Source organism: Cariama cristata, unplaced genomic scaffold, assembly GCF_000690535.1.
Source record: "Cariama cristata isolate BGI_N322 unplaced genomic scaffold, ASM69053v1 scaffold1638, whole genome shotgun sequence".
In the NCBI taxonomy this organism is placed as follows: domain Eukaryota; kingdom Metazoa; phylum Chordata; class Aves; order Cariamiformes; family Cariamidae; genus Cariama; species Cariama cristata.
Window position 1 is genome coordinate 20,265 of NW_009630403.1, and position 13,035 is coordinate 33,299.

General features: G+C 42.9%; 1 protein-coding gene across 1 annotated transcript; it reads right to left on the reverse strand.

The window, feature by feature from the left end:
- Positions 1 to 3,372: 3,372 nt before the first annotated feature.
- Positions 3,373 to 12,505, reverse strand: LOC104155850 (SLAIN motif-containing protein-like; the record flags this gene model as incomplete). The annotated part of the gene is made up of 6 exons (XM_009705493.1): positions 3,373 to 3,439; positions 5,194 to 5,512; positions 5,696 to 5,833; positions 6,041 to 6,358; positions 8,239 to 8,379; positions 12,356 to 12,505. Coding segments are annotated over 6 exons (1,133 nt in total), but the record flags the coding sequence as incomplete, so codon positions are not given.
- Between the last annotated feature and the right edge of the window lie 530 nt (positions 12,506 to 13,035).

A 13,035-nucleotide genomic window follows, 5' to 3' on the forward strand; every position in this document is an offset into this window, starting at 1 on the left:
TAGGGGAAGGGGAGGCTTCACTGGGTGAGTAAACTGGAGCACTTGGTTGGTGCCACGGGTTTCCCCACGCTCTGCAGTGATGTGGAACTGCTGCTCCTTCACGTGCTCGCTTTGGTGGGTGTTACAGTGAGCTTGGGGCTTTCGCGCAGGCACCAGATAACGAGTTCTCCTCTACACTTGGGTGCTTGTTTGGATTTGTCTTCTGCTAGGCTGAAATTTAGCCAAGGGTATTCGGATCTTGGCACCCAGAAAGCGTCAGTGGTTCCGGTCAGCACCGCGGTCGCTGGTGTGTGTTTATTTGTGTTAATTGAATGTAAAGCCACCCACAGTTTGGTGTACAATTGTGCATGGTGTAGGGGTTGTTGATGTTGCTGTGTTCATTTCTATGATTTGGTGTCTTATGTACAAATACTTTTTAAATGAGATACTTTCTTTCCTTTTAAAGGATGCACTGAGGCATTAGTGTAAAAACAAAGTTAACTTGATTCAAATAAAATTACTGTACAGAAAGCGGTTTCCCTTAGTTCTGTGAAAGGTGAGTCTAGCTCTAGATGTTGGTAGGAACTGCTCTGTGAAGCCAGCGTGTAGCAGGGCTGTGGGTCACCCTGTGTGTAACACCCTGGCTCCAGGGTTGGTGTTGCCCTGCAGGGCAGTGGGGAGAAATTGTGTGAAACAGTTTCTGTGCTGGCTGCGTAAAACCTTGCGGCTTTGGAAGGGTTCTGACTTGGTTTGATGCAGGTGCTGGCGCCTGTTGTGACTTCAGAGGGGCTTAGCGCTGGTGCTGGAACGACCCTGACCTGGGCAGTGGTGTGGTGGTGGTAGTACTTGGATGCTAACTGAAGGTCAGTGTGAAAACTTCTTTTTAAGGCCATTTTCAGTGATAGAAACCCCTGGTCTTGAGGGAAATCCCTAGTAATTGACACCTTTCCTTGTCTCCAGTTGTAGCTGGGAAGAAGCCCCTTTTTCTGGAAGAGTTTGTTGTACTGACTGAGGTGCTGCTCGCTGTCTTGCACTGCAGCCTCTCTAAAACCCTGCAGCCGCCTCGGGAAGGTTAAACGCTGCTGAGGTAGTATTTGCTTTTAGAAGCAGGCTTGTGCATCGGTATGAGGGCATTGGATTTCCTCTTATGAGTTCTGTTGATTGTTATCTTGCTTTGAGGCAAAGCTGTGTTCTAATGATACCTGCTAGGGCTCAGGCTGATCGAGAACATAAAAATCTGAAGGAAGATCGTGGCTTAGAAAAATGAATGAATAAAACTTAACATCTCCTTAGTGTGAAAGTTCTTACAGAGCTGGGTTTTGTGCTTAATGTTCCTGAGCTGTGGACCAAAAGCAACCGATGGCCCCCTCCTGAAGTGGGAGAGCCATCTGCGAGTGCTGGTCAGTACCAGATTTACAGTTCAAGTGCTGAGGGATTCAGGGAGGAGCTGGCCCTGGCACTAACCTCTTTGCTTGCTTCTCTTCTTGGCCTCTGGTCTGCCAAGAACCGCGTACCCCAGTCTGTAGCTCTGCTGTTCCTCCATAGAAACAATGGCAAAAAGCTTTAACTAGAATATAACCTTGAACTATTGAAACATTTTACTTTTCTAGAAAAGTTTTTGTTCTTTACCTAGCACTAAATATCTGTAAGTATCATTAAAGAGTAGCTGCAGAGAGATGCACTGCCTGGGAAGTGCAGGCATGCTCCTACCTTTGGAATATAGACCACGGTGAAGGCAAAAGGAGAACTCTCACACAATAGAGAAATGGAAACAAAGTGGTGTTGGTCTCTTCTCCTTCCGTACAGAGGGAAGGTAAAGGAAGTTCAGTGGGGCCAGGTTCGGTGCTGTGCCAGTGTTCTCTTTCCAGGTGAAGTGACAGGAACACACACGTGCCATTTGATCCCAAATGTCTCTTCCTCTTTTTTTTTTGTCATTTCTAAAGCAAACTTGATGCAAAAAGTGATCTCTGCTGTACAGCATCCTGCAGTGCCTTCTGTTTGCAAGCGGAGTTTCCTGTATTTTGTTCTGCTGAGGCCACTTGTGGATGTTCTCCACAAAAAGACACGAACCGAGTGCTGTGAACTCAGTTTTCCTTTGCCAACACCCACCTCATTCTTATGAGATCCAAGGATATGAAAGGTAAATATCCACACTTACATCATAACAGACTTATATCTGTACTTGCATCGTAACAGACTTCTGCCAGAGACCTCTTTGCACTTCAGCTCTGCATAGGTAGACTTCTGCAGGGCTGGGCCTGTCGTGAAACGTCGTTCCTAGCCCAAAAACCACTCAAAAGTCAGGCTCGCTGTTTGAATAAAGCAGATCTATTTCAGCACCATAACATTTTATTAAACTACACTATCAAAGTCACATTGATGGCAGGGAGGACGTTGCTATCAGTGCATATTTTCTGTACTAAGACTGTATTCGTAGCATCCCCCACCTGCTGAGGAAGGAGACATAGAAACAGAATCCTTCATCGCCAAAGAGACAGTAGAAAATTCTACAAAGATCAGGGCAGTGGAAAGAGATGAAAAGGAAACATTTCACATCAAATCAGTTGGAGGGGGTATTTTTTAAAAATTTAATTTTAACTGGTGTTAACTTCCTCAGCTGAGGTATGAAGATGCTGATAAACAGCAGTTTTTAAATAGCATCCCCCGTCCCTGCAACAGCCTGTTCACAAACCCACACAAATATTGTGTACTGCTCCTTCACTTGTGAACCGTGATGCACACACTTGAATACAACAGCTTGAAGTGTACTACAGTTATAAAAACCTGCTTTGTCTTCTAGAACAAACAATTAAAAAGTAGCAGAAATACATTCTATACAGAAGTAAAAAAAAAAAAAACCAAAAAAACCCAGTTAAGTTTCAGACAAATATTAGAGCACATCAGGTTGAATTTTAAAAGTCTTCTACCATCTCTCTTAACTATTTCTGGTCTCCCCAAGCCCCTGCTATGCACCACACCACACCACACCAGCAGCTCAGAGCTGCTTTCTGGCACAACCAGGACAACCAGCAGCCTTTCAAAGGTCACAGCAGAAGTTTTTGGTGACGAGCCTTCCAAAGGGCTGCAAGGAGAGGTTGGTTTATAGGAAATAAGGCTATTTTCAGTCTTCATGTGAAGACTCTCATTTCAGTCGTGTTTCGAGCAGTGGGAGCACAGTAAAGCAGTTGTCTGTTCCACCGCAAAGAGGTCAGGCTCTTGGCAGGATAGCAGGTGGTGAGGACAGTTTGCATTTGAGAGGAACTCTCTCTCTATACACACACATCAGTCTGCAGTGGGGTGGGTCTCTGGAGTTTCATTTTCAAATGTTCTTACGCCCAGCCAGCTGGGGTTCGGCTTCAGAGGTGTTTGGCAGTGCATCAGTGTTTTGGGGTGTCAGTAACACCCCTCCTTCCAGGAGTCATCCTCAGGGGCTTGAGTGGTCTGTGCTGACTGAAGGAATCTGGTTTGAGACAAGAAAAAAAAAAACCAAACCCAGGTCACTAAGAGCTATGAGGAGCAAAGAGCCCGGTAACCTGCTGCTCTGCACAGGGAGGTTGGCTGAGGCTTTAGTTTGCACTGGGCTGCTGCAACGTCTGCCTGCGGTGAGCACGTGTCCTGTGCACCAGGAGGCCAGCAGCAACTTGGGCAGTTTAGAGAAATTAAGTGATTGTTACCAGGTACTTAAACAGTGACATATTTGTCCTGCTCTGCTGAGTTACTAACCCGGGGGGGGGTGGGTTTCCCATGATTGAGTCCAAGAGAAACATTTTTCCCTGCAAATGTGACAAAACACATGAAAAATAAGCCGGTTGTATGTATGTAGAGTACTACAACAAATTAAGAGTTTAAAAAATACCCTTTCAAGTATTCCTTTTAAAGTAAGTAGATACATTTCAATGTAAGGCTATGAGGGAACATCAAAACTCAACAAGCACTTAGTGTTTATTGGGCTGATACTGAATCCACCTCCCTCAAAGTTTGCACTACAGTTGTGCTGTAAAAAAAAAAATAGCTTTTGGTCATGTGGTGGTGGATTCGCCACACACAAAGGCACAGCGGATGCCGTGGGACAGTGGGCTAGGAACACGCTTTGCTAAACCAGCATAAAGCAGTCCCTGCGTACAGTTGTTACACCTTACAGGCCGCCTTCTTTAGTGAGACCATACTCAGCCTCTTTAAACAGCTGTTGCTTTAGACTATCTACAAACTTCAGAGATCCACTGTTTAAGTATTTAGGAAGCTAATCATAAAAGCTAAAAATAAGTGTTAAACAAAAAAGTCCAAAACCCCATTACATCTTTCTGGGTTAAGATGTGGCCCCTAAATCAGTTCAGACTTGTGTAACAAGAACAAAAATTCTAAGTTTTTGGAAACCATTACATATGCTCTGCTTTCACCCTGTTGTATAAAGTTACTGTCATGATACAGAATTGTGCTGAAGACAAGCTTTGTTAATTTGTCCTACTTTTCAAACCCTCCTAAAAACTCATTAGGCCTTGGACAGTGCCCACCTAGTGTCCTAACTAAAGGCTAAGGAAGAAAAAAAAAAAACAAACCACAAACCCCAACCAAACCTATTTTACCAGTAGCAAAGTGTAGGCACCAAAGTAGGTCACCTGGGAAGATTATTATATTAACAGTGAAGAGCAGTTATTAGTCCTTTGGAAGAGGTTTTCCCCTTCCCAAAAGCAGATGTATGCACCAAATAAATGTGCCATAATGTTCATTTCTTACAGAAATAAGTTTGAGCCTATGCCTCTTCATTTTCCTGGATAATTAGCTCTGTTTAAAAAAAGCACTTTTTTTAAAGCAGATGGAATACTGAAATATGGACTGGTTTGGTCACAGGTGACACGGTAAAAAGGAGTATCTCACCCAGAAGGAGTGAGGAGGAGTGAGGAGTCCCAGCCTGTCAGTTCACACATACGTTCACAGAATTTAATTTTAGAGGTAGTTAAAGGAACTCCAATCCTTTGCTTCTTGACTGGTGGCAAAGTACGTACTTAACATCTGCGAATCTCCCAGCTAAGTACTACCCGTTCTTTAAGGGCTCCCACACCCTACATCTACAGTCAATGGGTAGCTCTGACCCAACCCGATACCCATGTCACACTTTAAAATCAGAGATGAACATAACTTTATAAAGAAAGTGTTTCTAATCTGTGAAATAAAGGCGGACATTCAAGACTGTGAGGCTTGAAGTCTCCCACTTACCTCCTGGATGGTGGTGTCGGCTTGCTCTTGGGCACCGAGATTCCTCCAACAGACGTGCGTGCTTTAATGGATGAATTTTTTGCCACGGTGACCATGTTACTGCTTCTGGTCGCGCAACTGCTACTGGAGGAGCCTGAATTAAGCGAAGATGCCTGTGGTTTTCGAACTCCACTAACGGGACTTGTGTAACTGCAGACTTTTACCGGCTGCCTGGGCGTTAACAGGGAGTTTGTGCATGACCCTGCTTTCATCGGCTGTCGCACTGTTAAGGGAGACTGCCCAGCACTGGAGGAATACCTGAGCTTACTGGGAGCCAGACCTAGAAATGGAATAACAAAAGGAGGAGTAACTCAGTTATTCTGGTTAAAATACTGTTAAGCAACTGTATTTTAAGAACACTTCAGGATACTGGGCCTTTTAAGGGCCTCGGGTTTAGTCAGGTTGGTTGAATAGACAAAAGGAACTCAACTGCAGCGGGGCATACAGAAGAGACGGCACTGACCTGCTGACCGCTGCTGAGTTCTTGGAATTCGACTGCCTGGCGCCTGCAGGTCCGACTCCAAGCTTCGACTGCTCCTTACAGACTCCAAAGCTCGAAGGCTCGTCCTGGCCAGGTTGGGCATGCTGTGGCGCATCTCCTCTGAAATCAAGAGCAAATTCTCGATTTACTGCTTCTGGTAGCAATGGAGATGTACAATGGTTTAGACTCTCTCTTGAAAACCATATGCACTTAAAAGTAGGCAAGGGTGTAACTAATTCTTAGCTTCCATTAAATAACAGTGCTTCTGAAATGAATACGTCAAAGTTATTTTCATTGGCTCATATCAAAAGCTGACAACTCGCTTACCTTCGCTGCTGGCGTACTTGAGCCGGTCTTGCATCGGACTTTGCACAGATCTCCTTGGGGGACGGATACGAGAAGCAGATGACCTGCCGTAATCTGCACTGGAAGAAGGGGACTGACATCGGGGTGAGCTGAGCGGCGATGGTGAGTACCTGTGAGCGCTACGATATGACAGGGAACAATCGTAATCATCCTCATCCTCAAGGCTGTATGTGTCGAACTCCTGGTCGCTGTAGGTGCCTCTTCGCAGAGAGTGAAGGGAGGCACTGGAACTGCGACGTGATACAGAAGCGGAGCTGGAGGCACAATCCTGACGGAGGCCTGGAGATAAGAGGGCAACACGGCTGAAAGTCACTTTAAAACAGAAATTCCTCACCTAGTTGCAATGCAAATTCAGAAGCAACGCTTTCATCAGTGATGCATTTCACCTTGGAAGGAGAGTCAAGTTCATAACTCTCTTTACTGAAGACACTCACAGCATATGGAGTCTCTAAACTGGAACAGTGTCACCCATATCAGTACTGTTTAATTGGAGCAAAGAGTTAATATTCAGATTGACCTGAATTACTCCTTATGTCACGTACACAAGCAGCTGCCATTGTGGACTATATATTGCCGTGGAAGCTCTGTTAGGTTAACTAGGTACAGGAGTCTCGTTTACAGTATGAATTTTTTAGTTCAATTAATTACGCACCCACCAGCATTTCAACAGGTTGAACCAAAGATTTGAACTTCTGCCTCTAAGTGAAAAAACACCTGATTTTTATGGACGCCTGCAGTGCATCTGTCTGCTGTATTTACAGGTCCTCCCCCAACTTACGCCCTTACTTAAGTCTTCTTGCCCCACAAAGTACAAGCAACTTCTTACTGAGAACTAAGTTAGCAAACTGGTTGAAGGGACTTTTGAGAAAGGCGTCAAAGTAAGCATTCCCCACTCTTCTCCCTTCACAATGCAAGTACAAGAAGCTTCCATAATTCCAAGGATGAAGCACTTACCATATTTCACTGGAAACTCTGTCATGTGATGGGATTTCCTTGACTTTTTTTTAAGTGATCACAAAGCATAAGAAAATACTCAAGTTTAGAAAGAAAAAGGCCGTTATTTGCTTTATTCGCTTTAATACAACTGCGCTCAGGTGTAACAAAGTGTGATAACAAGATCTTAAGTCTTTTGCTATTTTTGGTCTCATGTTCCAATTCCTCTATCATTCCAATTCCTCTATCCTTAATATCATATCAGTATTTTTTTAAATGTATAAAGGCACAGTACTAAAAGTAAGTAAATGTTCTCCGAAAGAAAACCAGAGGACTTCATTCTCTATTTCCTGTAAATCAAATTAATGATTAATTTGCACAGACCAACAGATCCAACCACCTTGATCTTCAGTTAGGACCTCATCCAAATCACACCAAAGTCAACAGAAAGTTGACGGATGATTTCATGGGAACTGGATCAGGGCCCCAAAATCCCCGCACACTGGGACACAAACATCTTTTATCCTTAAGTTAAATTTGCAGAGCTGTCTCTGAGCACTTTACCATAGAAAAACTTAAATTGTCATTTCAGCTGTTTCAGTTTTGGTACTCTTGGTTTTACTCAACTCAGCAGTGAAATATCACTTGCAAAAGTCGGTCCTCTAGACAGCTTCTAATATGATTTCAGGCTGCAGTTGGGCGCCTGCTCAGAAAAACAAAAGTTTACAAGCAAAAGACTTGCTGGGTTATTTTTTGAGATGGATCAGTTCACCAAACCGATGCACAGTGCCGTCAGGCAGCGGCTTGTGCTTGCTCAAGTGAGGGGACAGCGACCAGAGGGGCAACTGTGAGCTCCTGCTCTGTAGGCTGCCCCTATTATCACACAGCTAGTCACGAAACTTCACCTGGGCTTCAGAAACACGCCGGGATGGAATATTTTTGAGTGTTGAAGGGCGCTTACATATTTAACAAAGCGGGGTTTTGGATAATGCTTTCAAGACGACCCTCTGCTTTAAGAGTTGTAATCCTGAGAATGTCATACAACTGCTAAGTTTAAGTGGCACTTTGGGTCTGTAGATTTTTAAAGAAAGCCCCTGCAAATCACAAACACTTCAAATGATCTACTAAATTTGTTTTTTGTTGGGGGAAGAGAAGAACAGTTGGAATCCACCTACATTTCTCTACAATTCTAAAACAGTAACGCAAAGGAGATGGCTGTCACGTACTTTCTTCCTGAAGGCGTGCCATAACCTGGACATCAGTCAAGTCCTGCAGTTTATATCCCATGGAGATGGAGTCATCCGATGTACTCAGCTCACTGTCCACAGACGACTGAGAGCTCAGTGCAGAATGCATGCTCAAATAACCTTTAGGGGGGAAGAGGAGGGAGGAACACAAAAAGCATTCAGACATCCACGTACAAAACAAGAATGAGCAGCAGAGTACTTATTCCAGTAATAAGATCAGTGTGGTTGTGAAGCTGAAGTATGGTTGCTAGAAATAATTAAGGAGTTAGAAATTACTTAACACAACGCTCAGTATTTTAACCGGCAATTTTCAGGAGGCAGACTGTCTTTGTGCGGGGAAAAAACTGTGGACTTCTGTCCAGAAGGTGGCAAAAGGATGCTTGGTAATTTTGAGCTTAGAAACATACTTTAGAAGATCGGTATTATTTCTGCCTATTTTGAGAAAGGGGCAACTATTGCTCTCGACGCTAAGCAGCAAAGTTACACAAAGTGCTTGCTAGGGCCCAGGTGAGCAGTCACAGGAGTAAAAGCACCTAAATGGCTTTCAGAGTACAGGGACCTCAAAAATCAGTCATGCCATCTGCTTATGCGAAGTAGAGTTTACACTAGATTGCCTCCTCCCCATTCCTGCGGTTTATCCATTTTTTCTTCTTCACATCATAAACCAAACTCTCTCTTACAGGGAAGGACACAGCTTGTGCATACACCAGGGAAGTTTCTCTGTAAGTCAGGCATTAGGAAGAGGAACCAGTAATTTTCCTTTTGAAAAATAATAATAAAAATATCAAAGTCGTCATTAAGTGCAAACTTTTACCTGTTAGTACTTTTTCTAAGTCAAGCAAGTCAGTATTTTCCATGGCGTAAGAGCACTACTACTTGCTACTGAAATAGGGAGACGAGAACAAGCTGTACAACTCGGTGTTATGCTGGTACTTGTCCTGCAGATGTGGGAGGCTTGTACGTACAGAAAAGTGGTATCACAGCTGCCCTTGGTTCTCCTCAGAACCATTCTCCCTGGCATCTGGATGGCCGTTACTGCAGGAAGGCTAAGCATCCCCTCGCAGTTAGCTTATCTCCATCTGCAGATGGCAGGCAATGACAGGAGCATCTTGCTACCGCTCCATCAACGTTAATTTTGGCTCGGGGTAGTATCTTTGAGAGAGCGCACGCAATGGTGAGCGTACCTCCATCTTCTTTTCCCATTTTATAACTACCATACTGCTTTGTATAGGAAAAAATGAAAAGCTACAACCAACAAACCACCGTATTACTAGAAAAATTTTTGGAAACACAGAAGGATTAGTGAACGTAAAACCTCCACATGGCAAACGTGCTTATCTGTGCCGTATGTTACAAAATACCGTAATATGCTCCTAGCATGACTAACCCTCGAACTTAGACACGTAAGACCACATAACTCAGAGCTATTTTAGGAGTACATCATTACCTTGAATTAATTCCAAGACAAGGTTGCAATTCGTACTATATAGATTCAGACTCACCAACAAAAAATTAAAACCCACAATGTGACAGATCAACATAAAGCTACTTGATGTGCAAGAGCCTAAGAGCACTTAACATCACATTCAGCTAAAGCAGGCTTAAGAAATACAAATCCTGCTCAAGCAGGGATTCGAGATCATCACTTAAATAAAAAGCAACAAGCAGGCTGTAGCACACCAGCAGACAAATCAAGAATACCAGTCAGCCTCCCAAAGCATCTATAGGATGTCATTCACCGTTGACTTTTACTTCAGCTCACGCAGTTTTCCCTGCTGTGTTCTAAAAAGTCTTGAAGGCAGTGCACCCACTGAATAATTCTCAACAAGGATGCTAGAAACAAAACATTTTGTCTGTTCTTGGCAAAACATCTGAAAACCATTGCTGAGCAACCCTTTCAAACAACGGTTAATTCCAGTCAAGCAGGAAAAAGCAGCAGATTCCCAACGTTATTTCTTCAGCCAGTTTTGAAGAGTGGTAACTGATGACACAGAAAACACACATTTGAAGCCCAGGTGTAAAACAAATTTCTTGCGTGGACATTGAGCAAACTGCTTTGTACCAGTAAGCCTCAAACTCCCCACGTGAAAAGGCGCAAAGTTTTCCCAGTTTCAAGATGCTAACGTAGCAGAGCGACAGAAGTGTGACCGTAGCGTAAGGGGCACGTCTGCGTGTTACACAAAGGCACGTGCCGAGTCAAGACACTCCAGTATTAAGCCTGCCCTGCTGGATAACATAATCCCGTCTCTTTCCTTCTAGTGTCAGGAAAAGACACTGTAAGCAGCTGAAGTAAAGCCAACACGAGAGTAGGGATTGCACCTGTGGGATGTAGTGTAATGAATAAGCATAGGTTTCCTGCTGCAACTAACACCTCCTTTAATCCTAAAAGCTGTATTTTTAATGCAGCTGTACCTTGAATACAGCTTTTTAAAAAGCAAAGTTCCCAACTTAATTGTGTGTGTTTAGTTTGGTTGTTGCATTTCAAATTGCAGGTCTATTCAAAAAGAGTCAGGGAGGGGAAGAAAAACATTCACATTCTTTCATCAGCAAAAACTGTTGTGGCTCAACATTGCAAGATGAGCCGATGGTGGTTTTCATTACAGAAACTTCACAATATACCACATCTGGATTTTGTGAAAGGTTTTTTTTGTTTAGTTTTTAAAGGAAGTTATTCTTAACCATTTTTCATGTGAACGGTAGGGAGGCTCCCTTTTTCTTAGAAATAAAATTAGATTCGAGTCAATCAAGTTGACGGTGAACTCTGAACTCACGTTAGCACTTACACAAGTCACGAGGGAAGAGCCACCAAACAGATGAAGTGAACTCTCATGTATAATCCTACACAGAAAAAGCCTCTTCTGTACTTGGCTTTTTATTTGGCACCCTCGACAACTTCAGCAGATGTGCAGAGTGAATGAAGGGGTCTAGAACTTGCACAGGCACTTTGGTTTTACAGATCAGTAACTCTTCCTGTACGAAAAGGTGGTCAGACATCTGGATTGCCAGCCGACCTCATATTAAAAACTAGAAATTGATTTAGAGATTTTTCACTGCAGAATTCAGCTTGCAAAGTAGTCCTACATGCATCCTTTTGTTTGCAAAAGAGAGATGTGTTAATTTCTATTTACAGCAGAAAAACAGATCTCAAAAGCATACCTGCAGCTGTGAAAACATCCATACGCAACCCTTTTTTTCTTAAAAAAAAAAGGTTCATTTAACATCGTTTCAAGCCAGAAACTGTTAAACATGCTTTATGTTTTTAAACATGCAAATTAAGATATAGCAATTTCCACAAAAAAACCCCAAACAAATCAAGGAAGACTCCTTTGACAATAAAGCCAAGAGGCAAAGCATTCGGACTAGGGACCCGAGCACGCACTGCGGCAAGGGTAAACGAAGCTCCTGGAGGAGCCTCCAGGGGCTCCTGAGGCAGCAGCTTAAACGCAACGGCAGACTTGAGGCCAAGCCATTTAGGAAAAGCTTCCTTATCATACCTACAAATATAGGCTTCTAACAAGAATTTTGTGTAAGTTACCTCTAAGGCAGGAAATCTTACTGCAAACATAATTAAGTCTGATGGGAAGCTTCTGTTATTTTGTGTTCAGCTGCCCACTCGGCCAATTTAAAAGCTCATCCCGGCGACTACGCCTTTTATCTTAAAGCACAAGGCTTCTTTCTGTTGCCTACATTAACCAGTATTTTCAAAAGAAACTTCGCAAACTCTCAAGCCAGAAAACTGAACCCAAGTAACTTTATAAAGTTAACACCTACATATGATACCATTATTGAGGAGCAGTATTCCCTTTGCCCCAACAGCTGTTTTCTATTTTAAGTCACTTAGAATTAGTACAATTTATAAACATAGAGAGAGAAAGTTATAAAAACAAACCCATGAAATAACTACAAGACATTTAGAATGCAAGGAGGTTTTCTGCCACATAACAGATGAAACCCGGGTCAGTAAGTGAGCAAATTAAAAGGAGAAAACCCCATGGGTGGACTTGCATCTCTTGACAACTTTTCCCTGTGTCAATTAGTAATACTCCTTGCATTTATAAACACTACAGGTTTGCACTGCTCTACCGACATGCCATACCTGAGCTGCCACAGGTTAGTAGTGCTTTGTTAGTCGATTTGAGATGCCCAGGAGAGTTTAGTGCATTGCTACAGGAGCCTGTCTCTGTATTCAAATTATGTGCGCTTGGTGATGCCAGTGGACTGCAATACAGGTTTTTCCATCTACTGGCTAGAAGGAAAAAATACAAAAAAGCCATAAAGGTTATAAAATTATTTTTAAAAACAAAGAGCATAAGATAAAGAAAGTCATCAGATCAAACAAGATTAAATATTGTAACAGATGCACTTCAAATAAGACATCTTGACGGTGTCAGTTACAAGACGCAGGAAGCAAAGCAGCGCCTGTTCCCTCGCTTACTCTCCCCTTTAACTTGTTTTGTCACTTCTGAAGAATTCCAAGAATAACGACTGACAAACTTGGCTTTAAAGCAGCCATACTTTTCTGAAAGTTTCAGTGCTGGCCTTCAAAGATGACTGTTTTCATAAACACCTGTCACTTCTACAGCCCATCTTCACTTTAAAGAACTCCACTGAACTTTATGTTTACGCATGTGTTATTTTGAATTTTAATGATGGACTCAAAACTGCATTAAACCACAAAAGCTATGCCTTTAGATTAAAAGGAGAACAAACTAACATGAAAAACAACTGTTCTGAAACATTCATTCAGCAGACTCGCACATGAGTTAGCAAAACAAT